This window comes from Narcine bancroftii, chromosome 7, assembly GCF_036971445.1.
Source record: "Narcine bancroftii isolate sNarBan1 chromosome 7, sNarBan1.hap1, whole genome shotgun sequence".
Classification (NCBI taxonomy): Eukaryota; Metazoa; Chordata; class Chondrichthyes; order Torpediniformes; family Narcinidae; genus Narcine; species Narcine bancroftii.
In genome coordinates this window covers 31842347-31870171 of record NC_091475.1, presented here as the reverse complement: position 1 = coordinate 31870171, position 27825 = coordinate 31842347, and the positions used below count along the sequence as shown (strand labels likewise).

General features: G+C 41.0%; 2 protein-coding genes across 10 annotated transcripts in view; both read left to right on the top strand.

Annotated features, from left to right (window-relative positions):
* The window catches only part of arl6 (ARF like GTPase 6), a 52788-nt gene extending 42136 nt beyond the window's left edge, over positions 1-10652 (top strand). For all 7 annotated transcript variants that reach the window (XM_069889443.1, XM_069889446.1, XM_069889440.1 and 4 more), the window contains 3 exons: positions 3025-3080; positions 8540-8585; positions 10245-10652. In XM_069889443.1, coding sequence (XP_069745544.1) covers positions 3025-3080; positions 8540-8565 — 82 coding nt within the window. In that variant the 3' untranslated portion in view covers positions 8566-8585; positions 10245-10652. The remainder of the gene's footprint in view (positions 1-3024; positions 3081-8539; positions 8586-10244) is intronic.
* A 90-nt stretch (positions 10653-10742) lies between these two features.
* LOC138738697 (uncharacterized) overlaps positions 10743-27825 on the top strand; it is an 87442-nt gene continuing 70359 nt past the window's right edge. The window contains exons 1-2 of one of the 3 annotated variants that reach the window (XM_069889418.1): positions 10743-15168; positions 15637-15803. In XM_069889418.1, the coding sequence (XP_069745519.1) occupies positions 15679-15803 (125 nt within the window). In that variant the 5' untranslated portion in view covers positions 10743-15168; positions 15637-15678. The other 2 variants (XM_069889420.1, XM_069889419.1) reach the window with 2 other exon arrangements.

Here is a 27825-nt window from a genome sequence, read left to right as displayed (position 1 = left end):
TGAAGAGGACTTCTCCGACCCCCGCAAGACAGTAACCCGGGCAGGTGTCTCTGGCGAGCTAAGCAGGAGAACGAGGCAGCACTCAGCCAGGTCTCCAAGCCGGCGCCCTGTCGTCAGCAAGATTTCCCCCAAGGGCAAGCCCGAAGAAGCCCAGTCATTGTGGTGCTTCTACCATCAGCACTGGGGAGCTAAAGCCTGCAAGTGCCGCCAGCCCTGCGATTACCAGGGAAACAACCAGGCCAACCGCCATTGATAGCTGCGACGGTTGGCCATGTGAACAGCCTCCTCTACATCCAAGACAGATCCACAGGCCGCCGGTTCCTACTCAACACAAGGGCTGAGCTGAGCATCCTTCCGCCCCCCCCCCCCCCCCCCCACAGCACTGGAAACACGGACTCAAACCCCCGTTCCAACCCTGCGGGCTGCCAATGGCTCTTCAATCAAAACCTTTGGCACTCATAAGGCATAGATACAGATCAGGGAAGAGAAGTTCACTTGGAGGTTCATCACGGCCTGCTGGTGGATGTGAGGGGCAGGAGGCTGCTCAACACCCGCACCTTCCGCTTGGTGCGCCTGGGCACAGCAGACGATGCCAGGTCGGAGATCGCCACAGTCACCGCCACCGGACTAATTTGCTGGGATCCTCAGTGAGTTCCCTGCCCTCCTGGAGCCTTGTTTCGACATCGCCTCCCCCCGACACGGAGTATTCCATCATGTCTCCACATAAGGCCACCGATCCACACCAGGGCTTGACAGCTGCCGCCGGAGAAACTGAAGCAAGCCAAGGAGGAATTCTCCAGACTCCCGGAGTTGGGCATCATTCAGCGATCGAACAATGCTTGGTCGACGTCACTACACATGGTCCCGAAGTCATCAGGAGGTTGGAGGCCCTGCGGAGACTACAGACGGCTGAACGATGCCACGACTCCAGACAGGTACCCAGTCCCCCATATCCAAGACTTCACAGCCAACCTCCACGGCGCGCTGTTCTTTTCAAAGGTCAATCTGGTGCATGGATACCACCAGATCCCGGTCCACCCCGATGATATTGGAAAGACCGCCATTATAACCCCCTTCAGCCTCTTCGAGTTTCTCCGCATGCCATTCGGCCTGAACAATGCTGCCCAGACATTCCAGCGCCTCATGGAGGCAGTGGGTTGGGATTTGGACTTTGTCTTTATCTACCTAAATGACATCCTGGTAGCGAGCCACACACGCAAAAAGCACAAGGCCCATCTCCGTACCCTGTTTGCCCGGCTGGCAGAATTCGGCCTCACGGACAACCAGGCCAAATGCCAGTTCGGGAAACAAACTTTGCAATTCCTGGGGCACACCATCACAGCGTCTGGGGCAGCTCCGACACCAGAGAAGGTGACAGCTGTCCAACGTTTCCCCAAGCTCTCCTCCCTCAAAGGGCTACAGGAATTTGTGGGGATGGTGAACTTTTACCATCGATTCTTCCCCAATGCTGCCCGCATCATGCGCCCTCTGTTTGCGTTGATAGAGACGAAGGAGAAGACCTTGGTCTGGTCAGGGGAGGCAAATGAGGCTTTCACAGCGACGAAGCGGGCCCTCGCAAAGGTTCCAACATATCCATGTAGATGTCGTGGGACCGTTTCCGGTGTCCAGGGAGTCATGGTACCTATTCACCATAGTGGACAGAGCTAGAGCTACCAGGTGGCTGGAACCCATCCTGGTCCGTGAAGCATCAGCAGAGATGTGTACTAGAGCCCTGGTTGGCCAATGGATTGCTTGTTTTGGTGTGCCGGCGCATATTACGAGCGACGTGGCGCTCAATTTACCTCCGCCCCATGGTCGCAGCTGCCAAGGCTTTTAGGGGTAACACTGCACCAGATCACGACCTACCACCCGCAGTCTAATGGGTTGGTACAGAGGTTCCATTGCCACTTAAAGTCCACCCTGATGGCCAGGCTTTCCGGCCCTGACTGAGTTGCCCTGGGTCCTCCTCGGAATCAGAACAGCGCTTAAGGAGTACCTGCAAGCCTCATCAGCTGAAATGGTCTACGGCGCACCACTCTCCCTGCCAGGGGAATTCTTCAGCCCGCAAGCAGAGACCACGTACAGCAAAGGTGAGCAGCTCATCAACCTCTGTAAATGCCTGGGCAACCTGACCCCACTGACCCCATCGGACCACGGCACCCGACAGTCTCATCGGCCCAAAGAACTCGATGTGGTGCAATTCGTCTTTGTCTGAAGGGGACCACAGAGAACATCACTGCAGCAGCCTTACGAGTGGCCATACAAGGTTCTCCAGCGTTCGGGCGGAACTTTTACTTTGGACATGGGGGGCAGGGAGGAATTGTTTACCGTGGACCGCTTGAAAGCTGCCCACCTAAACTTATCTCAACTGGTCCAGGCAGCCGTGTCCAAACGACAGGACGCTTGGCTGGTTCTGGGGGGGGTTGTGTGGTGGCACACAGCCTAATGGCGAACCGGCCCCGCTTGTATCGCCACGTGGCGGGGCAGCCATTAGGAGATGGCATCGTCAGGGGTTTCTCCTTGACTCCAGCATCCCTTCCAGCGTGCGCCCTGGGCAGCGATTATGACGTCCCAATGCATCAGGTGACTGAGCTCATGCTGCCCTTAAAGGGGCGTGCTGAATTTGAATAAACAGTCGTTAATGACCATCGGTATTTAATTCAGTTCCTCAGAGTGCCGCAATCTACTTATTCATTATGTAACACATTTCCTGCAAACCAATAATGAGAAAGGATGCTCACACCTTTGCTTTGTGAGGTAGTACTGAAATTGGGAACTACTGAAGATGCACAGCATGAAAGTGCAGGGTTATTTTATGGCTATTTTAATGTTTTCCTGATATGTGCTTCATCGATACAAGACTTTCTGTATGATTTAGTAAACTTTATAATGCATATTCCTGAAACTTTCCCTAAACAAATGAATCTTGGGTGATAGGGTCAAAATTATATATTTTATAGTTTGTTTGACTTGTCAAGTTTGTAAACTGCTCATAATATGATTTTTTTTAATATCCCTTTTCAGTGCCAGTGATGCTCTGAAAGGAGAAGGATTACAAGAAGGTGTTGATTGGCTCCAAGGTACAAGTCATAGCTCCTTAATTTTGCGTTTAACTTTTTTTTTCCCCTTGTATTCTTTCTACACTTTTATGTTTGCATTTTATTTTGGGGTCCGTCGTGTTCCCTGCTTCCAGACCAGATTACACTGTAAGTGCTGTTTTAAGATTTTGTCTCTTCCAAATAACCTGTCATTAATTCCATTCAGAGTTTTAAGATGATATGCAAACCAATAAAAAAGCCAAAATAATACAAAGCAAAATGACCAAAGATATCTGACTCAGTTAGAAAATCAATGCTGATCATCAAGACAAATGGTTTTTCTTCTACATTTCTTGGAAGCGAGCAAAGCAATCCTGTCCAATCCTAATTACCTTTGAAGAAGGAGGTGATTCTTGAATATTTCAGATGAAGATGCTTCTATGATACTATTAGGTAGGGTTCACTAGGATTTTCACCAGTGACCATGAGGATCAACAATATGTTTCTTGGTAAGATAGTGAGAGACTTGAGGAGGACCATCTTCACTTAAAAATACTTCCAAGTACCTGGTGAGACAGGTTTGTAGGTTTAGGAGGTTATTGAAGTAGGCTTCTGTCATTCTTTGGAGGTGGTTAGACACTGCAGCCATTGCATTTCAGTTGTAGTTGTCAACTCGTGTCTGAATATTAAGGGACTGCATTATTTCCTGAGGAATTGCAAGTGCATTAATCGTTAAAAAATCTCTTCATTTGATCTTCTGATACAATATTGAGGAAGCAGCTGAAGATGAATGGGCCTAAGGTGCCTTAGAAATCTGGAGCTGGAATGTTTGACTTCCAGCAACCACATCCACTAACTTTTGTACAAGGTAGGACACCAACCATTGGAGTGCTTTCCCCTTGATGCGAGAACTGTTTGTTAGGGGTGTCTAATGCCGCAAAAGCGTAGCATGTTTGTTTTGCTGATCTAACAAAAGGCCCTTGCAATGAAACATTGACCGTTCACACGGATGCTGTGTTTGGCTATTTTTTTGTTTAGGATTTGCATCATGTGCAGTTTTTATTTTGCTCTAATCCATTTGATGTCATGTTCTGTTAAATGTTTCCTTGATGTCGAGAGATCACTCCTCACATCTAAAATTCAGCTTTATGTTGGTCAATGATGAAACCAAGGCTTGATGAGCTTTGGAGCCAAGTGATACTGAATGAACTCTAAACTGGGCAATTGTGAGCAGGTTATTAGGAAGTAAAGTCTATTGATTGCACATTCATCCATGTGCTTGGATCCTTTGTTGTTTATGAACAGGAACTACGTCAGAAATTTTCCATTAGGTGAATGGCAAGGTGTAAACGTACAGGTATGGTTTGGTTCAACTTGCTTGGTGTGCATTTCTTCAATATTATCATGAGATTGTTTTCTAGTTTCTATCATTTGCTTTAACCAATGCTCTCAGGGATGTCTTGTTATGTGGTGTTAACTAAATTGACAAAGAGTGGTTTCTTTGATTGGGAATCCATCAATCACTCAGTACTTCCCACCAAAAACAATTGCACATATTTCAGTCTTGTCTTGCACGTGTATCAGGCACTGCCATTACTGAGGAGGGTGAAGTTTTTAGAGCTTTCAGCTCCCAATTATCTGCTTCATTGACGACTGATTAAATCAGATGAGAAAAATAGCAATAGCATTAATTTATAAATATCGATCTTGCCACTTATTAATGTTTATTTTGAACAGCCTTTCTCCTATATAGAAATTCCAAGAAAGGCCACAGAAAGAGTGAAAATTATTAATCAGTTTTAATCAGATTAATCAGGTTAAGGAAGAATGTTGTGTAAGAACGTTCAATTTCCAAGCAGAATTAGATACATCTCCAATATTGCAGTATGTCACTGTTGTAATTCTAAACTTAACATTGAAGCAGTAGAATTAGTAGAGCTCACTTTTAGAACCTCTTGTCAGTGTCAATACACTGCTGAGGGATACTGAAAATAAAGTAAAAAATAAATAATAATTTGTTCTAAGCAACGCCCCAGATTTATATTTCAACCTGCTTTCTTATCAACTGGTAGAAGTTCCAATTTATTGAGTAATATCTTCTTTTTGTCTGGAAAATAGAAATTAAAATATTACCTTTTATGCAGTCAAAACATAGATATACTTTTAAAAAGTAATGTTCTTATGACAGCGAATTATCTGGACATTTTAACATAACCTAAAAGTTTGTTAAAATTTTAAAATGGAGAATTTTAACAGGATAAATAAAATAAAGGGAAATTGGAATAAAATCAAAAACTTTCTTTTTATACATATGCTGTGCCAATAACTTCAGCTGCAGGTTTAGAATGGAGAAACTGGGGTTGTTCACCTTTGAGTAAAGAAAAGTGAATGCAAAATTGATAGAAAATGAAAAGATCATGTTAGGTTTCCATACAGCAAATAAGGAGAAGCTTTTCCCATTGGTCGTGTTCAAGGAGCATGCAGTATGATTCAAAATAATCAACAAATCTGATGTGAGAAAAAAATATTTTCCATGCAGAGTTGGTTCTGCTCCAAAAGTGATAGAAATGGGCAATCAGGGCTTTCAAAGGTAAAATAGACAGGCATTTGTGGGAATGTAATTTTCAGGTATAAAGGAAAGATGTGAAGGGTACAAATTGAATTGTTCTTTGGAGAACTGGCAAGATTCAGTGGACCAAATTAATAATTTTCATGCCTTAATAATTCAGTAATTTAATGGTGTATTTAAGTGTTACAGTTTGTGTAACTTGGAAATGAGTAGCATTCAGAACTATTTTTAAAGAAACAAACAAGTGCAGTTTATCTGAAAGTTTATCTAACATGGAGATTAATGCTCATGTGAGACTTGAGCTTCAATGCAATATGTTATTTGTGCTATCATGTACATTTTTGCAAGTGGTACAAGAATGATCAGAAATAAATTTATAATTGAATATTCTGAGAAATTGTTGTATTTAGAGAAATGCATCTTGTATAAAAGTGGAAAAACAACCTTGGAAAATACAATATATTTACAGTATTCAGTTTGGAAATCAAATCATCTCAATACGGAAAAACATTGAGGGGAATAATTCAAATAATTTTAAAGTTTAATAAAAAGGTTTATAGCATAAAATAGAGAATTCTTTCTTGCATCTTTTAAGAAACAAAGGGAAGTATTTCTGGACATCTATAATTTGCTTAAATTGAACTTTTCTGAAAGATATTCCTGCATTATTCAAACTATGAAATCAGCATTGAATGCGAGAACCTATAATTAGAATAGCTAAAAGCGTAGAATTTTTTAAAAATTGAGAATTAGGTATGAAACTTCATTTTATATTCATTGTGTGCAGAAATGCCACAAACCAGCTGATGAATAAAAAGAAAAGCAAGGCAGGGAAGAAATTAAAAATAATCCAGAAGATTTCAAGCATGCTTTGATATAGATACTAAGGCTTTATATGGTTAGCAGAGAAATGGGACCAATATTTCAGGTCAAAATACTTTTATCAGAATTCACGGTGTCAAGGGGAAGCTTTAACTTGCATCCAAAACCATCCACAGAAGTCTGAAAATCCAAACTGCTTGGGGATTGGGTTGGTGCAGATTTTCCAGTTTCTTGGGCAGTACTTTTAAAATTCACATTTACGGAGGAATAAAGAGATGAACAGGTAAATTTTTATAGTTTATTCATTAGCAAGTACAGCAGCTTCATTTACCAAAATGAGCAGTTTTAAAATTCACATTTACAGAGGAATAAAGAGATGAACAGGTAAATTTTTATAGTTTATTCATTAGCAAGTACAGCAGCTTCATTTATCAAAATGAACAGTTTTAAAGAAAAATAAAGTCAACATGACAAAAATGTAAACTTAAAATATCTACACTACAAAAAAAGTGTGTACTGCTTGAAATTGTTTAAAAATGAACATTGTAAAAGGAAAATACAGTATATAAATGAAAGCAGAAGTAATTTTGTACAAATTACTTTTTTGTTTATTAATGAAACACTTTCATATAAAATACGAAGAATAAAAAACATTTGTCTTAATTTTCTCGACCTGCTGTGTCTGCTGTACTGCTTGTAAGGGTTAAAATGACTTAAAATTGCTTGCATGCTGGGTCTGCCAGTCTGTGGCAGTCTGCAGTTTGTTTTGCATTCCTTTGAGTGTTTCTGTGGTTGCAGCTTGTGAGACCAAGGTCTTTGTCTGTGGTTTTGAGATATGACCGTCAGTTTCGAATTGTTCTTTGTTCTGAGAAGATGGTCTTGGAATAGACCTGAAACTTTATTGAATGTTTCAAGTAACATATCAAGTAACGTATTAAGTATCATCTCAAGTACTATATAAACCATCTTTTAATCATATATCAAAGTTGAAAAGTAATAACCCATATAAGGTCTAATAAACCTTGGAAAACTCTATTCAAAGTCATAAACAAGTATATTCCAAACTCTCCAGGTGACTATAGGAAGATAGTTGCTGCACTGCTTGTAGATGGAACACTTGCAGCTTCTACTGCATCTGCTGCACCTCGACGCTTTGTTTTTGCTTTCGTTAAATACTTTTGTAAATTAACTTGTTTACGACTTTGTAATTTCTTTGTGATAATATTATTCCGCATCATGTGCGCATGTATGACATCTTGAAGACTGAAGCTATGGTTTAATAACCGTTTCCATGGACTTTTCTGCAGTAACCCAAGATAATCTTTTTTTTTCAATTGTGTTGTTTTCTTCACCAGATTCTTCTGAATAATTCTTTACTATCTTATCAGGAGTTGTAATGCTTTTAAGGATTCCTTGAACAAAATGGTGACCGCGTGGCCACTTGTTGCCACTGTGCATCTGTGGTATATACCCATGCATGCATGCACTCAAAAGCCCGCCAAATTTGAAAAGTTTGAAAGTTTTCAGTAAGTCTGGATTCTCAGGTGATCCAGATTTCTGACACCTGGATTATTGGACTCCTGCACTATTCTAACGTCGGAGAATCCAGTTTTGTTTTTAATGATCATTCACGAATATTTACAGCTATCCTTTAAGCATATATATTTAATATATTTTGTGAATTTAATAAACTTCAGTGAACCAAATTTAATTTCACCTAGATTTGTTAGTGTTGAGAGCTAAATTTTAGCCCCAGCAATATTCTGATCAGATATTCACTAAATAACATTTCATTTTTTCCCCCTTTTAGCTTTAGTTTAAGAAAGCAAAATCATTGTGCAGTAAAACCAAATATATTCATTCTTGAGTAATTGCACCAGGAACGCCTGCCTTAGTAGGTCAGAAACCTAGTTCCTTCTGGATATTCTGTCCCACAGCACTGTTCCAGCCTCAATATTTGTTGTATTTAGGACTTTGTTTTGGATAATTTTATGTTGTTGATCAATTCATCCAAAATTTCTGCAATAATTAACTGCACTTTATGATGTGACCTTTTCTCAGATATTATATTATTGATTACAGTGAATGATTTTCTGTTGTTATTCACTAGATCAAATCAAAGCAATGAAGACATGAAAAATTAATGGCACATGAAGGTATCTGATATGAAATGTAGTGGAATACAACTTGGCACAGCTTAAGAGTTAAACTTTCTCCCAGATGTGTTTCATCATGGTGTGGACTAAACTGTTTTTGAAATGTATACTTGAAGAAAAATAATGTACATAGAGTAATAATGTGTAATATTTTTACATGATATAGATTTTGCTAAAACCCATATTAATGAATTAAACACAAGAACTAAAAGGAATACTTTTTGTTCAACTACTTGCCAATGAAAACCCCTTTTTTTTTGGAAAGATCAGAAGTGCCCCACGCATAGAGTACTTGTTAGGTCGTGCTAACTAAGCCACCCCACGTGCCATCTTTAGAGAAGTATGCCATATCCTGTGCAAGGTTTGCAGGGTATTTCCTGGGCAACACTTGGGAGATATCTAGGGTACCACACCCAAGTTAAAATCAGATCCCTGCAGTCTTCTGATGGTCATATTCATTTGGTTGTGAAAGTAATCACCACCTTCAATCTCTAGACCTTACAGGGCTCTGTCAGTGCGATCACAATGGGAACCTCTTCAGATGCATTGGGGAGAGGATGGTGCCTTTGGCAATAAGGCTAGTCAGAAACTGTGTACACTCAGTTATGTCATTCTGGCTGGTATTCTACAGGTAATGGTGCGATTTTAAACTGCATATCCATCACAAAGCACTGCCATGTTCATTAATCCAATTATTCCACTCCATTAATGTTGACTTCTTTGCCAACATAAGATCTTTATGCAGGCTTCTGCAAGATTTCAGAATATAACATAGAATTCATTCATCCTTCAGCAGTCCACTCTTCGACCAAGATCATGTACTGACTACTCGGACAAGAGGTTCCTATTTAAAACTTTTATTTGGTTTCATCAGTAGATTTTATCAAAATTCAGGAGCAATTTAAGCAATTCACTAAATCCAAAAGGAAGTCATTGGCAAGTTGAAGATCTGCAATTTGGAGCATCAATTTAATTTAGAAATACAGCACAGTATCAGGCCATTTCAGGCCACTAGTCTGTGCCGCTCAATTTACACCCATTTAACCTACAACCCAGGTAAGTTTTGAATGGTGGGAGGAAACTGGACCCCCCCCCCCCGCCTGGAAAAACTTGTGCAAACACAAGGAGAACATACAAATTCCTTAAATACAGCATGGGATTCAAATCCCAGTTCCCATCGCTAGCACTGTAAAGGTGTTGTGCTAACCTCTATGCCAGCTGTGCAGTCCTGATTTCAGTGAGGAAGATATAAATAGGTGAGGACAGTGTTAGAAGAATGGCCTACATTTATGCCTAGGATGTGTTCCTTGCAGTGAAGCTCATGAAGGACTTTGTCCATCTGACAAGATTGCAATCTTTGGTCTCTTCCACCAACAGCAGACAATTTCTTGGACAACCCTATTTGCCTGACCAATTGTCCAGTCTCCACCATTCATCTGTGCGCTCATTATTTTGAACAAATCAAAAGGCTCATTGCACTTAAAAGCCACAAATGTATCAGATCACATCAAGAAATAATTCGTGAGTGTACAAAGAATGGAAAATAAACTAATATTTTAATACTAATAAGTTTTAATAAGTTTTTACAACTTTCAATATATTTTTTTCTTCCTGGAAATCTAACACAATTTTGTTGTATCTATTGACCATCCTCTTCAGGGAAACAGACAAATTCGCCTTTCTGGAAATCACCCTGTAGAAAGATATTACTGTGGACAGAGAGTGGAAATAGGTTTGCTAAAGCATGTAAAGATCAACTCGGACTGAAGATGTATCAACTTAAAGACCAAGCTAAATGTGAGCAAAGGCAAATATACAGTTATCACTAGAAGAAATTGACATCATTTATAGCCTCTTAGAAGACAGGTAAAATAAGATGGTGTGGCAAACTGTACCACTCCGTTATCAAACCAGTGTCTGTAGTTGTGGGCCCCTGTAGGATCGGGACACAAAGGACTTTGGGAGGCGTGCGACTTCTGGGGTCAGGTGATGGTGATAGCGTGCGCCAACTGTATTGATTTAAACTCCTGGGAAGGTTCCATTAAACAATTCCATTGGTTCAGTTCACAGGCAACTTCTGTTGTGCTTTGTTCACTGCACCACATGCTACAATGGAAAGACTAACTTACGTACAGTGAAATCTGCAACATATAGTGTGGCCCCATTATAACATGATTGTTGGGGTCCATAAAATGCCATCATGAAAAAAATCAGGGTCGTGCTAAATTGGGGTTTCAATAAATTGTTGTTGTTGCATTGAAATTAAAACACAAATTAATTTTTAGTAAACCAGAAATGGCAATTTCACCAGCAGGAAACAAATAAAGTGTGCTGAACACTTAATAGCTTAACACCGCTCAGCAGCATGCTTAAACGTGTTTCGAAGTAGCAAGAACTATATTCGTGGAGAGAGCACTTACAACTCTGCCCCAGAGTAACAAGTAGCAGATGGTCCCCACTCCTACCTGGGATCACTTGCTTGCTTAATTTACTCCTGTATAATGGATGAGCATCTGTGGATTTTGGTATCCACAGTGGTGGTGGTGGGGGTCCAATGGCTTATTGCGTTATATCTGAATTTGCATAATATCAGGATTTCACTGTACATTCAAGTGTTGGGATCAACCAAGGAAGTATAATTAAGATAGTCAGGGCATATTATCTTAATGCCAAACGACCACCTTCCAAAATGTCCATAGGTCTCATGCTTGAAATGAAGCCCAAGTCAAATGAAGATTGTTCAATAAGATCATGACATAATTTACTTCAGTCTCACTTCCTGCTCTCATCCCTAACCCTTCATTCTCTTAATATTCCAAAATTAATATGTCTATCCTGAATATACTCACTGAACTTGCACAACCCTCTTGAGTTACAGAATTCCAAAGACTAGTTACTCAATACCCCTACAATACCAGACCCTCTGTTCAGAAACAATCTCCCTTGATTATCTTGGCCAGCAGAATTATCATCCCCACATCTACCCTGCCAAGTCCCTTACATTTTTAGTAAGTTTTGTTAATTCAATCATCTCCTTTCACACAATGTGTGGTTCACCAGGTGTCAAACTAGTAATCATTTCTTTGTGTGCGTATCTAAGCTGTAATATGGGTGAAACCTTGCATTCCTGCTGAACGCTGATAGCCGACTGACAAATAAGAAGGCATTAAGGTAAGAATCAATCACTTTACTGTATTGCAAGGTGTCACTCATCGTTGACTGCTTTATGTAGCTTTGTATGCATTTTCATTGAATGAGATGGAATCAGTCACCACAAGTATTAGCATCTCTGCTTCCCCTAGTACTCAAACTTGTCTTCCCCCTGTCCCCACCCCCCCCCCCCCACTAAAGAGATCCATGAGTATATCACACCTGTAAACTTTTGCCTTAAAAATATTCAAAGTCTAATTGCCCTTCACCACTCTGAAAAGATTGCTCCCCACATCATAAATGATCATTTTAAGACCATGACCTCTGGTTCTAGATTCTTCCACAGCAGTAAAGACCTGTCCACAACCAACTTATCAAGACCACTCAGAATCTGATGTTTCAGTGAAGGCAGCTTACACTCTTCTAAGCTCCAGCTGGTATAATTATAACCTGTCTAACCTTTCCTCACATGGCAACCTACTAATTTCAGTTTTCCACCATCAGCATATTAATGGTGAAGACTGAGAGAAAGACATCACCTTACATTAAGGGGAGGTCAAACTTAAGTCATAATAAGACAAGTGGATTGAGATAGGGGAGTTCATACCTAAAGTAAGTAGGTGTGAAATGGGGTGTGCATAGATCTAAGGGGACAAAATTAAACAGCTGGCATCACATTGTGACTGAATCACCTCCTAGAATCATACAGCACAGACATCCATGTTGACCAAGTCAGCATTTTGGGTTAGTCCCATTTGCCATACCCATACCCTTCTAAACTCTTCCCATCCATAAAATTGTGCAAATGTCTTGTTAATATCAAAACTATGCCTGCTTCTACAGTTTTCTCTGGCTGCTTGTACCAGTTGTAAACCAGTGAATAAGAGTTCCCCTTGGGCATTCTCCCCTCCCACCTGGTTATGTTCAGAATAGGTGCAATGGTTTCAAAGAGAATCAAGGCTGGGCATGTATTATTAACAAACAGTGGTCTTTATTTATACACAGGGAAATTCATAAAAGGTCACACAGACACATACACAGCAATAATACCCAAATAACTAGACACTGGGTTTAACTATATTGCAGCTAAACATTCTCAACACTTGATTGGAAACACACGGTACCCACCAACCTTCTCTATCTCCAGTGGTCACACCACACCAATAAATGGTAAATTAATTATATCTAATATCAAATGAACCTTGTCTCCAACATCGCCCAAGGCTTGGGATGGGCCCATTACAGTCAGCCTTATGCCACCCATGGTTTGGAGTTCAATTATGGTCTCCATGCAGCAGCAAAAAGAGAGAGACCAAGACCCTGCATACTTGGCCTTTTCAATCCAGGGCACATTCACTTGATCTGGAAGGAGAAATTGTGTTTTTCCTTCACCTGTGGGCAGATTTAACTGGTGATTGACATCTGGAGAACTAATCACAAATCAGCTACAAGAGCCAATGACACATTAGCCTCATAGGTGGGCAGATCTAATGCTTGATTGGCAGATGAAATCACTTTTCTCATGCTTGCTGGAGAGGTCACATGACCCTCCGATTACACACCCAAAACCTATTACCTCTACAATTATGTACCATAGGAAAAGACATCATTCACTCTATCCAATCCATCTTGAGTTTATAAACCTGTAAGATCATCCTCAGCCTCATGTGCTCTAGGAATTAAAGACCAGCCTTTCTAATCTCTCCCTGCACCTCAAGCCCTCTAGACCTGGCAATATCCTGGTGAATCTCCTCTGTGTTCCTTACATTCTATTGATGTCCTTTCTAGAGCTGTTTGAACAGACCTACACAGTACTCTGTGCTCTTGCCCCTGCCTTGTGTAGATGAATCACGAGATCCAGACTTTTGTACTCAATGCCCTGCCAAATGAAAGCAAGCACGCCAAATTCCTTTGTCGTCATCTTGTCCACTTGAGTGCCACTTTCACAGAACTCAGCACCTGTACCCTCAAGTCTCTGTCTACAACATTCTCCAGGGCCACGCAATTCACAGTGTAAGCCCTACCCTGGTTTGATTTATCAAAGTGCAGCATCTCACACTTGTCAGAGTTAAATTCCATTTTTAACTCCTTGGCCCACCTACCCAATTGAAATAGTTCCTGTTCTAAACCAGTACCCTACTTTACTGTCCACTACACTGTCAATTTTAGTGTTATCTGCAGTTTATTGATTATGTAAGCTAAATTGCCGTCCAAATAATTAATATAGATAACAAGCAATAGTGGACCCAGTACTGATCCCTGTGGCATAACATTCTTCTGACTTCTTCCACTAGTTAATTTTGAATCCATTGAGGCCAGTTCCCTTGGATTCCTTGATCTAACCTACCCGACTAACCTGCCGTATGGGGCCTTGCTGGTCCATATATACAATGTCCACAGCCTTACCCTCATCAATCCTCTTTGTCACCTCTTCGAAAATCTCTGTCAGTTTTGTTGAGATGTATGATCATCTGATCAGTGCCTGTTGACTGGCTGGTCCTTGGATGCACTATTAGCGAGCTGCACACATGGAGATTTCACCCTTCATGACATAATTGGGTCAATTATGCCTGAAAGAATGGTAGGCCACGTCTTTTGCTGCTTCTGTCTGGCTGCTTCCTGCTTCACCTTTGCATCACTGGCAGTTTATTTTTCCATGTTGCAGGGCCTTCCATTCCCAAAATGAGTTCCAGCTGCTGAATCCTGGGAAGCTGTAGCAAACTGGCCTTGAAGGGTCTAGATTTCCAGTTTCATTTTATTTTGCAGCCAACTCCAGGATCAACCAATTCATGTTCGCAGTGTGTCTTTTTTTAATATCGAGCTGAAATTGAGCAAACCATTCTCGTGGCCACTGGATTTTCCTAACAAAAGCCAACAATTCCAGATGGAATTGACAGTATTTCTCCCTCTAGCTATCAGGAAGTAAATATAATGTAAGAGTGTGGAAATCCAGACTTACTGAGAAGTGTTCACCATTATCCTCCCAACTGCACATTGGGACATCAAGCTCCACAATGTTCCAGTGTTCACACACTCTGCCCAATCACTCTTTGCTAGATTAGGTCTGGCACCTGTTCAGTGTTTCCATTCTGCCTGAAATAGGGTTTTAGTGTTCCTTGACGTTATAAATAATTTAATATGTTTAATTATAAATGGGGGGGGGGGGGTGAATGTATTTAATTGGTTTCTCCACAAGTTCTTCAGTTCATGCTTTGTAGAGATCAAGCCACGGTGCTTGAACAAATGGAGAGCGATCTTGTGCTATTTTTTTCTTTGGGATGATGAGTTGATCGAGTTGTCAGCTTGCCCCTGGCGACAGCTTCATTCAGTCAGGTGCAGGGGGCCCGGAGGCTGGAGCACGTGGATTCGCACCAGTGGAATCCCGATCAAGTTCTGTCCATGCTGACTTGCCGAAGATTCCGAACTCCTCCAGGTGAGGTCGCCAACTAAATTCTCCACATTCTATGTTTGTCTTGCAACCAACAGCGTAAAAGCAGGTTAGCGGGTCAGTCACGTCTTCCTTTCCGCCCTGTGTCCAAATTGGCTGCTGTAATTCACCGAAAAAAAAACAGTTAAAGGTCACCTTTTTGATCCACAGTTGTCAATGCAGTCCTGAAAGGTGCTATATGAATGTAGGTGATAGCATTGCCATCCAGAATTTGCAGTTGAGGGAAGATCCCTTCATTGTGTGGCTGGATGCAATCATGAATTACTTTCTAATGTTACTGAAGAATAAGCTTGGATTTTACGGGGAGGGGGATACAATGACGAGGTTAAATTTGTGCAAACTTCACGACGGCCACATCCTTGCAGTTGTAGTTGGCTCCTCCTCCATAATATGTGATCGTTTCTGTTCGCCCTGCTCTTCAAGTCCGACCAGTCCAACCTCGCTCGGTTTCAGGCAGGGCTGAGATGCGCCGCTCCCTTCGCATGTCGGGAGAGAATGAATACGTTTAAGATGCCCACTGTTTGGCAGGAGGACGTCGCAAAAAACTTATCCAACATATTCTCTTCCAATAAATCTCCCGAGGAAGGAAGCCCAGCAAAAAGCGAGCCCAAGACCCACAGGTAGGTCCCAGAGTCCGGCCGCTGCAGTGGTTCCCGGTGGGGACACGAGTCTGAGTCTGTTCGGGGGGGGGGGGGGGGGGGGGAGTAATTTCTTCAAAAGTTGCATGTTCTCATTTTAGAAAGGCAGCAACGTGTTAGATGAAGAGGAAGCCGTCGTGGGATAGAGGGAGGGGGGTGGAGAGAGATAGGGAGAACACGGCCGAGAAAACTTAACAAATGTGTTGAGTCACGAGAATAAGTCAGCGAGACTTATAGTTGAGGATACAAGACTTGGGCAGATCCGTGAAAGGCATTAAAAAATATGCCAGTTGACAGAGATGCTAGTCTTTTTTTCATTCATTGATTTAAGAATGTGGGCATTGCTGGAAAGCCATTCAGAAGGTGGTGCTTGTACTGCTGTTGGGTTGGGAATCCCAGGATTTCAACCCAGGATTTCAACCCAGGATTGTGGTTTCAAGTCAGAATGGTGCCCGAATTGCAGAGAAGCGTGCAGGTTTTAACCATATAACCATTAAAGCACGGGGGTTTGACATGTGTTTGCTGGCCTAGTTTTTTTTAAAATTCTTTATTTACCGCACTATGAACCATATCAACCAATATATTTACAGGTGCATCTCTTTAAATATTCACAGTGACATTCTCTCTTTTTTCCCCCTTCCCACCCCCCTCCAAAAACAGTAAACATCGAATATATAAAATACAATAAAAAATATCTTTATACAAAAGGAATACAAACAAAAAAGTCGTATCATCTACTTATTCACATTAAATCTGATCCTGTGTCTTCTTATCATTTTAGGTGGTGGTGGTCCAAGGCCTGCTCTTTCTGTTATGTTCCATATTTGGTTCCCAGGTTTATTTAAACATTGTAACTTTGTCTTTTAAATTATATGTGATTTTCTTTTTCCAATGGGATACACTTAAACTTGGTTATATATTCCGTTATCCTCAACATCCATTGGAGCGCTTTCATCCCTAACGTCGAAGTACTCGAGATGGCAGAGGTCGACAGCATCGAGTCCACGCTGCTGAAGATCCAGCTGCGCTGGATGGGTCACGTCTCCAGAATGGAGGACCATCGCCTTCCCAAGATCGTGTTATATGGCTAGCTCTCCACTGGCCACCGTGACAGAGGTGCACCAAAGAAAAGGTACAAGGACTGCCTAAAGAAATCTCTTGGTGCCTGCCACATTGACCACCGCCAGTGGGCTGATAACGCCTCAAACCGTGCATCTTGGCGCCTCACAGTTTGGCGGGCAGCAACCTCCTTTGAAGAAGACCGCAGAGCCCACCTCACTGACAAAAGGCAAAGGAGGAAAAACCCAACACCCAACCCCAACCAACCAATTTTCCACTGCAACCGCTGCAACCGTGTCTGCCTGTCCCGCATTGGACTTGTCAGCCACAAACGAGCCTGCAGCTGACGTGGACTTTTTACCCCCTCCATAAATCTTCGTCCGCGAAGCCAAGCCAAAGATAGTCATATAGTCCAATGTGGCCATCTTGTATCTTTATTTTCACTTCTTTTCTGCCTCTTCACCACCTCCTTCCCCTTTTTTCCATTATTGTTTTTTAAGTTTTCCTTTTTAATCTCAAAATATGACAGCACACTTAAGACATGAAATACCTCAAGAATCCCCACAAGCAATAACCCTTTAACCCCCAAATGAACCTCCCCTCCCTGGATTGCCCCTTGTCCCTTGACAGGAGCCACAACTCCCCTTTCCTTTCGGTTTGCGAACTTACTCGCAAGTGTCATCCGATTTCGCAGTGACCATTATTCTCCCACCCCAGCTCAGAGAACACTATTTTCCTATACTTATAACAAAGCTCTCTCTTTTTTCCCTTCTTCCCCTTCTCTTATCCATCTTCATATATACATTATCTTTAGTTTATATTTTTACATATTTTTGTGTATTTTCTTGCCGGTCTTCCTTCTTGTCACTCCTCCTCCTCTCTTTTCCTGTCCTGCAAATGTTCAGCAAATTCTTGGGCTTTCTTTGGGTCCAAGAACAGTCTATTCCATTCCCCAGGAATAAATACTTTGAGTACTGCTGGATGTCTTAATATAAAGTTATAACCTTTCTTCCATAAGATTGTTTTCGCCGTGTTGAATTCCTTCTTCTTCTTTAAAAGTTCGAAGCTTATGTCCGGGTAAAAAAAATATTTTTTGTTCCTTATATTCCAACGGCTTATTGTCTTCTCTAACCTTTCTTGCCTGCTCCAGTATGTTTTCTCTTGTCGTATATCTTAGAAATTTTACCAATATGGATCTTGATTTTTGATGCGGTGGCGGTTTCAGTACTAGCGCTCTATGCGCCCTTTCGATTTCTATTTCTTCATGTGAATGTGTCGTTCCCAGCACCTTCGGGATCCATCCTTTTATAAATTCCTTCATATCTGACTCTTCTTTGCCTTCTTTCAGGCCCACTATTTTTATGTTGTTTCGCCTACTGTAGTTTTCCAATACGTCAATTTTTTTGTGACAATAAATCTTATGTCTCTAATTTTTTTTTTGGTCTCTTCCAACTTCCCTCCGAAATATTTTATATGCGGTTCTACAGCAGCTTCTCATTCCTCCACATTTTCTACTCTTTATCCTATTTCATTCATAAGCTTTGGATTCTGTTTTCAGCTCTTTTCATTTTTCTTTTGATTGAACTAAATTCTAATGATAGCCATTCTTTTAATGACCTCATTTGTCCTTCGAAAAAGACTTTGTCCTTCTATTTTACCTTCTTTCCTTTGAAATTTTTGGTCGTCTTCCTCCTGTGTCTGTATCTATGTCTGTGTATCATCCTTCTCTGGTGAGCTGCTTCTGTATCCTTGTTGGGCCTCCCGCCGCAGGCCGACCCGTTGTTTGGCCTCCCACCGCAGGCCTTCCCCCTGCCGGTCGCCCCGATGTCGCTCACCCTCTTCCAGCCCTTCATTCTCTTTCTCACCACTCTTCTTTCTTGCTTACTTCCCCCAGCCAAACACCCCGCTACTGGGCGTCTCTCAGCTGGCCGCTCCCCAGCTGAGTCTCCCTCCCGCTGGCATTAACCTTTTCTTTTACTTGCGCACTGCGCATGCGCAACTCTTCGCACATGCGTAGTTGTGCACCACTTGGCTGAGAACCATTTTTGAAGTCCACCGGTCGGGAGGGCACTGCTTCTCTAGGGGACTCACCAACACCAGAGATCAGCTATTCCTCTCCACGGTGGCTCTCTGCTCCGAATTGAAGGTAAGGCTTTCTTCTCCAGTGATTTTCCTTCTTCCCTTTTCTCTGTTATTCTTATTTTTTCTCTTTTGGGTGCCATCTTCTGTCTCTTCTCTGTAACCATCTTTCTCTTCCTGTATTTTATGTTTATTGAGCTCTGTTTTTTCACATTTTCTTCTTTTCTCTGGAGAGGGCTGGTTCCACTCGACCAGCCACTACTCCATCACATGACTCTCCCCCCCCCCCCCACCCCCACTGGCCTAGTATGGTTGATGCTGTCTCAGTAGGCCAGGTGTGCTCCTGCATTTGTAGATGGAACACACACTGCAATCACTGTGGGTGAAGTGAATCAAGATTTAGGTTGACGAAGTGGCCTCGTTGTTCTGATTTTACATCAAATTTCTTGAGCTTTGTTGCATCTGTACATGTGCAGGCAAATGGACGGTATCAGTATTCCATTGTACTCCTAATGTGCTATGGAGATGGTGGAAAGGCCTGGGCTGAACCAGTTAAGTCGTTATTGACTGCCTGGATGGTGGGAGCTGTGTGGTAGTAATGCCATTAAATGTCAACAGCACGTGGAGCCATGTACAAGGAAATAGACCTTTTGGCCTAACACCCATCAAGCACCCATTTCCAGTAAATGTATTTTGTTATTCCCACTTCCCTTCAATCTAGATTATACCCTTCAAACGATGCACCATGGACAGTTTATAATGATCAGTTAACCTACGAACCAGGGATGTGAGAGCAAACTGAAGCACCCAGTGGCCAACCTCCACACAGTCACCATGAGAGGTGAGATCTGGACACTGGGGCCGTAAGGTAGCATGTGCCAGTGATAATTACCTGCAACATTGTGCTGCCCATCTGCATTAATCATCAACTAACATCTCTGCTTCAGAATTTATGATGGACAGAAGGTTCAGTGGGGACACAACTGAAGATAGTTGGGCTATAATAGAATGCTTCTGCAGTGATGACCTGGGACATGAATGGAGTGAAATAGCAAATTAATTGGGATCAGCACAAATAAGCTAGGCCAGCATCTTGTGACCTTGCCCTTCAACATCCACATCCATTTTCCTTTGTCCAGACTGTGACTCCAACCAGTCCACACCATTGACGTTAATATCCCGGGTGCTTTATTGCCAGTCTTGGTAACTCCAGGAGTCCTGGGCAATTGTACTCGCCTTAGACTGAGTTTTTCTGGACATAACGCAAACTGGGCATCTGGGAGCAAATTTTTGTTTTCAATTACACTTTCCCTCACTTCGATTATCTAGATTGATTGATCGGGCAGATTGATAATTGTACTGCATTTTGTAAGCAATTCCCACCTGGTCAAGAAGATGCTAGTGTTCATTTTGTACTGCAACAGCTTGGCTCAAGGTGCAGGTATTTCCAGTACTACTATAATGCTAAAGTTGAGGTAGGTATCGGGCTAGGGAACTTGAATCTGATTGGATTAAACAAACCTAGTAATTACTAGGTATTAGGAGTTCTGAGTTATACAGCGTGGAAATGTGCACTTGGACCCCATTCATTCATGCCAACCAAGTAGCCCATTTGAGCTAGTCTCATCTCCTTCTAAGTCTTTCCTGAACATGTACCTGCCTAAATATCTATAAGGTACTACAATTTTTCCCACCTCTACCATGTCCTCTGGTAGTTCATTCCACATACCAACCACCCTCTGTGTGAAGAGAGTTGCCCCTGAGGTTGCTTTTAAATCTCCCTCACCTCACTTAAACCTGTGCACTTTAGTTTTAAACTCTCCTCCCCTAGGGAAAAGACTGTCATAATTATCTTAATTATTCCCCTCATGATTTTCTATACTTCTGAGGTCACCCCTCAGCCTCCTAAGCTCTGGAGAAGAAACTTCCAACTTCTTTAGTCTCACTTTATAACTCAAGTCCTCCATTCCCGGTAACATCCTCATGAATCTTTTTATACCCTATCCAGTTTAATAGTGTTCTTCCTATAACAAGGTAACCAGACTACACACAGTGTTCCAAATATGGCCTTATCAATGTCTTGTAAAATTGTAATATGATGTCCTGTACTGAGTACCCTGAATGATGAAGGCAAATGTGCCAAATGCCTCTTCACCTGTGTTACCACTTTCAGGGAACTATGTACCTGTACCCCTGGATTTCTCTGTTCAGCACCACCCCCCAGAACTCTTGTAATTTACTGTAAACCCTACTGTGGTTTGGCTTACCAAAATGCAGTATCTCACATATCCAAATTAAACTCCATTTGCCATTTCTCAGCCTAGTGGCTCAGTTGATCAATGGAGGGTTGTTATTCAAAGTTGAGGTCTGTAGCAGGGATCGGTACTGCATCCATTGTTATTTGTCAACTATATTAATGACTTGGATGAGAAAGTAGTTTGTATGGTTAGTAAGTTTTGTGAAGACACCAAAATTGGTGGAATAGTGAAGAAGGTCATCTAAGATTAGAACAGCAAGTCAAGTTTATTGTCATCTGATTGTACACTTACAACCCCACAAAACAGCATTCTCCGGTCCTCTGTGCAAAACATGCAGACGCACGACCAGACATAACACACATACAGACAAAAAATATATATGCAGGACAAGTATTTTATCTGCATCAATAAATATTGCTTTGTACAAATGAGAGTCTCAGATGATTAGTGTGAGCAGTTCCTTTGATTGTTCAGCATCCAAGATGAACTGGAAAAATGGGCAAAGTAATGGGAGATGGAACTTGGACAAGTATGAGGTATTGCACTTTGGTGGGTATAAACATGGCAGGACTTGCACTGTGAATGGTAGGGCCCTGGGGAAAAAGAGTCCTGGGAATACAGGCACACAGTTCTGTGAGAGTGGCATGGCCAGAATGGGTGTTGAAGAAGGTATTTGTCACCCTTGCCTTCATCAGTCAGGACATTGAGTACAGAAGAAGGGACAATATGATATAACTGTTCAAGGCATTACTGAAACTGCACCTTGGAGTTTTGTGTCTGTATCATGAGACTGGAAAGGATGCAAAAAAGAGCCATGACAATGGGACTGGTAGGCTTGAGTTACAAAGAGAAGCTGGAAAACTGGTCTTCCCCCCCCTTCCCCCAAAACGTAACAGGCTGATGGGTGACCCTGTAGAGTATAAAATCAAGAGGGTCATAGAGATGATCACAATTTTTTTCCTCAGGGTCGAAGAGTCCAAAACTAGGAGGCAGAGGTTTAAAGTGAGGGTGGGGGGGAATTTTGAAGGGACTTTGGGATTTTACTTTGGGGATTGTGAGTACATGTAACAATTTGTGAAAGGAACTAGAAGAAGTGGGGTTGATTGTGATGTTCAAATGACATTTGGGTGCATGGATAGGGCGACATGGCCAAGACAAAGGAAAATGGGACTAGCTTGGTCAGCGTGGATAAATTGGGCTGAAGGCCCAGTTTCAGTGCTGTAGAACTCTCTGTCTCTTTAAAACAAACTCGAAGGAAAAAGATGAGGATGCCATTCTCGATGGTGTTTTTAGCCAATTAGATATATTTTCTATTCGTACTTGGGTTGCAATTTCCATGGGAGTTCTTCTGTTCATCTGCTGTAAGGAAAACATGAGCACCTACCTCTCAAGAATACCCAATGCTAACAAATATTTCAGCCCATGTTAGTCAACTCATTTTATTGTTTATTTTCTGTGGTGAAAGAGTAGGTTTTGCAGTTATCTGCTCCAATCCGGCAAGGCTGCATTCCTGTGATCATTGGTCTCAACTGGAGAAGATGGTGGAGGTTTTATAATCAGATTGTTGAATCATGAATTTCACACAATGGGTGTGTCAAATTATGGGCACTCCCTGTTTCATTCTTGAGGGTTTGCACACTAAAAGTTTTTCTCTATCAATTATTTTTTAACCAAATAGCACTCAATTTAAAAATGCAAAACCAAAGGGATGGAGAAAATTAAGGGCAAGCTAAAAGAGGAACTTGGTAGGTAATACACCGTCTATAGATAGAAATTGTCAACCAACATTTCGGGTCTGGATCCTAAAGTATCCTGAAGTTTTCCAGTCACAATATAATTTTAGCTAAAGCCCAAGAGAAATCACATCAAGCTTGACACCCTGATGTTCACCACTTTAAAAAGCAAATCTAAATGTTTGTATGTTTACTTCAGGCTGCCTCAGCAGTGATTATGAAATAGTCAAGGAAATTTGACCCATTAACATTTTGCCTGAGATTTTCATTAGTTGATGAGAATCTAGTTTTTTTTTCCCCCTCACAGTAATCCAATCTGATATCTTGTCTCTTCGGTCATTGTTGCATTATGTGATTCACATTTGTCGAAATACTAAGAATTGTATTCATTAAATCTCATCTTCATGTAATTTGCATCTGAATATTTTAAAAAGAGGAACTGTGTGTGTCTGTCCATGTGCGTGTATATAAGTACTCAGTCCTGAACATGTTTTTTTTTAAACTGAGGCACAATTCAAAAGGACTGACCTCCTCTACAAACACCACAATCCCTTCACTGGTAAGCTGGTACCCCACGAAATCCTGTATTCCATTTTAGAGCCATTGTTCCATAGCACAGAAACAGGTCCTTTGGCTCGACTTGTCCCTGCTGATCAAATGAGACCTATTCGCTTGAATTCAACCCACTTCCCTTTAAACCTTTACTCTTTATATCTCCACCTAAATATCTTATAAATATTACAATTATCCATGCCTCTGCCATTTCCTTTGCTAGTTTCTTCATAAGCCCACCATCCTCTGTGTAAAGAAGATGCCTCTCTTTTAAATCTTTCCCCTCTCATCTTGGCACTCTAGTTTTAGATTCCCTTGAGCTGGGGAAAAAGAATGACAATTTATCTTATCCATGCTTCTTGTTTTATAAACCTCCTATTAGGTCCTCTCAAGGGCTGCTATGTTCCAGGGAGAACAAAGCTGGATAGGATGTAATTCTTTTTCATATTAAAGCTTTGCAGTCCCAGTGACTTTAAGCAATATGCAAAACCAATTGATCTTATATATACAATATGTACAATAAAGATGTTGGTGGTATGTCAACTCATTTATATTTAATCCAACAAAAGAAGTTTCAGAATGATGTGTAAGGAGATGTTTTGTGGGAATGGGGTAGCTTTCTGGGGATGGGGAAGTGGGGGCAAGCACAAGCCCAGAGACTGAGGAATGTTTGTTGAACATGAGGAAATATTCCAAGCCCTTACCCAACATGCATTATACAGAAAATGTTTTTAAAAGATTTCTTTCCACTCTGATGAAAACAGAAAAGTGAGAGTGAATAGAATCTCTTTTTAAAATATTTTATTTAAAATTTTCTCAATACGTGTAGTAGTCAAAGATTAATGTAATAATACAAATTGCAAAAAGAAAACAAGCTAGAAACCACATACATGATGGTATCTATCCCTCAAAACCTCCCCCCACCCCAACCCTCACCCTCAATAATTAATAGAAAAGATACAATATAGTTACATAAAATAAAAGAAAAAATAAACTTTCAGGATTGCACAGAGGGATTCTCTCTAATGCACATTTAAACAGAGATCATTAATACAATTCAGAGGAGATTTTTTCAGGTCCAGAGGCACAGGAAGCACAACTTTACAAATTTAAACCTAATATTATTTGAGTATTCGGGTGCTAAATTTGTAAAAACATAACATTTATTTCTCAAATTATATGTAATTTTTTTTTACAAAGGAATACAACTTTGACTTTCTGCATTCTATTTTACCATTCCCAAATGCATATCTGATTTCCAAGTAACTGCAATACATTTCCTTGTCATTGCTAATGCAACTTCAACAATTTCCTTCAATATATCCTAATAAAAATAAATCTGGATTTTGCAGAAATAGAACTCCTGTAACTTGTTCCAAAAAGTTCTCTCAATCCATTCAAAAAGGTCTTGTCAAATTTTGAATGCAAAAAAAATTCCTACATCTTCATCACCCCTAAAACATTGATCTGATAAGTTTGATTTCAATCTTGAATTTTTGTGGTGTAAGATATACTGAACTTATCTATACCATGTATCCTAAAGAAAATATCATAGAAATACATTTCTTAACAATTCCTCTCAAAATAAGAATTTCTATTTCACTACAACCAGGAAACAACATGGTTGGTCCTAGTCTGTCCCTCAAATATTCTCTCAATTGAAAATAACAAACAAGAGTATTTTGAGTTATTCCATATTTATTTCTCAATTGTTCAAATGACATTAATTGACCCCTTTCATAACAATCTTCCACATTTTATGATCCCCTTACGAAACCAAATATCTAGAATTGATTATCTTTAGAAAAAGATGTGAGAGAATTGTGAATCAAAGGTATTTTAGGTGATGTACGTCCTCTTGAACCAATGTCATTATTTATTTATTCCAGATATTAGTCGGGTGCTTCAACAATGCCTTTCCTTTTTCACCAACCATCAATTTTGCTTCCCATTTGTGCATGAATTCTTCTGCTTTTCTCTCTCCTATTTTATTCAATTCTATTTTAACCCTCGACGGTTTTTCTTTTCTTTCAGAAAAAAAGTAAGAATTGTCATTTTTGCTGCTCAATAGTAGTTTTTGAAATTAGGAAGCTGTAAGCCTCCCAATTTATATTTCCATGTTTTATTTCTATAGAAATTCTTGATATTTTACCTTTTCTAGATGAATTTCTGTACATATTCAAATCTTGAAAAAATTTGAAGTATTGTAATAGGTAATGTTTGAAAAAGATATTGTACTTTTAGAAATATGTTCATCTTAATACAATTAACCCCTCCCACTAAAGTTGTAGCTAAATTAATCCTTTTCAAAAATCTTCCTCAACCTTTTTAAAGTAATGATAAATAATTTAATTTATATAAATTCTTCAGATTATTATCTAATAATTAATATAATCTTTTGGTGATTTTAAACTGGATATCCCTTTGGCATTGACTATAGTCCCCTTCCAATAATGGCATTATTTCACTTTTATCCCAATTTATTTTACAATCTGAAATTTCCCCATAGTCTCCTAATTTAACATATAGTTTTTGTAAAGAAGTCTCAGGTTCAATCAAATATGCTAAAATGTCATCTGCAAATAAACTCATTTTATGGTCTTCCTGACCAACCTTAAATCCCTTAATTTCCAAATCACTCAGAATTGCTTCTGCAAGTGGTTCTATAGCTAAAATAAACAAAGCGGTGGATCTTTTCTTTATTTGTTGACCTCGCCAACTGAAACTGTGCAGATACTCGTCCATTAGTCACTACTTTAGCTTGAGGAGTATTATATAATGTCCTAATTCAATTTATAAAGGTAGATCCAAATCTAATTTATCCAACACTTGAAATAAAAAGTCCCATTCAAGTCTGTCAAACAGTTTTCCTGCATCGAGAGCCACTGCAACACTCAAATCTTTTTTTTGCACTAAATGAAATATACTAAGTAATCTGGCCACATTTTCAGCCAACTGTCCCTTTTTACAAAACTTGTCTAATCCACACTTATTAATTTAGGTAATAGTTTATTCTTTCTATTTGCCAACATTTTTGCAAGAATCTTATAGACCTTCTTCTTTGGCTTGGCTTCGCGGACGAAGATTTATGGAGGGGGTAAATGTCCACGTCAGCTGCAGGCTCGTTTGTGGCTGACGAGTCCGATGCAGGACAGGCAGACACGGTTGCAGGGGAAAATTGGTTGGTTGGGGTTGGGTGTTGGGTTTTTCCTCCTTTGCCTTTTGTCAGTGAGGTGGGCTCTGCGGTCTTCTTCAAAGGAGGTTGCTGCCCGCCGAACTGTGAGGCGCCAAGATGCACGGTTTGAGGCGATATCAGCCCACTGGCGGTGGTCAATGTGGCAGGCACCAAGAGATTTCTTTAGGCAGTCCTTGTACCTTTTCCTTGGTGCACCTCTGTCACGGTGGCCAGTGGAGAGCTCACCATATAATACGATCTTGGGAAGGTGATGGTCCTCCTCAGCGACAAGATCTCCATCCTCAACCGATGGTCAGAACACTTCCAATCTCTTTTCAGTGCCAACCGCTCAGTCCAAGATTCCGCCCTGCTCCAGCTCCCTCAACAGCCCCTAAGGCTAGAGCTGGATGAGGTCCTCACCCAGGATGAGACATATAAGGCAATCGAACAACTAAAAAGTGGCAAAGCAGCAGGTATGGATGGAATCCCCCCAAAGGTCTGGAAGGCTGGCGGCAAAACTCTGCATGTCAAACTGCACGAGTTTTTCAAGCTTTGTTGGAACCAAGGAAAACTGCCTCAGGACCTTCGTGATGCCACCATCATCACCCTGTACAAAAACAAAGGCGAGAAATCAGACTGCTCAAACTAGAGGGGAATCACGCTGCTCTCCATTGCAGGCAAAATCTTCGCTAGGATTCTCCTAAATAGAATAATACCTAGTGTCGCCGAGAATATTCTCCCAGAATCACAGTGCGGCTTTCGCGCAAACAGGAACTACTGACATGGTCTTTGCCCTCAGACAGCTCCAAGAAAAGTGCAGAGAACAAAACAAAGGACTCTACATCACCTTTGTTGACCTCACCAAAGCCTTCGACACCGTGAGCAGGAAAGGGCTTTGGCAAATACTAGAGCGCATCGGATGGCCCCCAAAGTTCCTCAACATGGTTATCCAACTGCACGAAAACCAACAAGGTCGGGTCAGATACAGCAATGAGCTCTCTGAACCCTTCTCCATTAACAATGGCGTGAAGCAAGGCTGTGTTCTCGCACCAACCCTCTTTTCAATCTTCTTCAGCATGATGCTGAACCAAGCCATGAAAGACCTCAACAATGAAGACGCTGTTTACATCCGGTACCGCACGGATGGC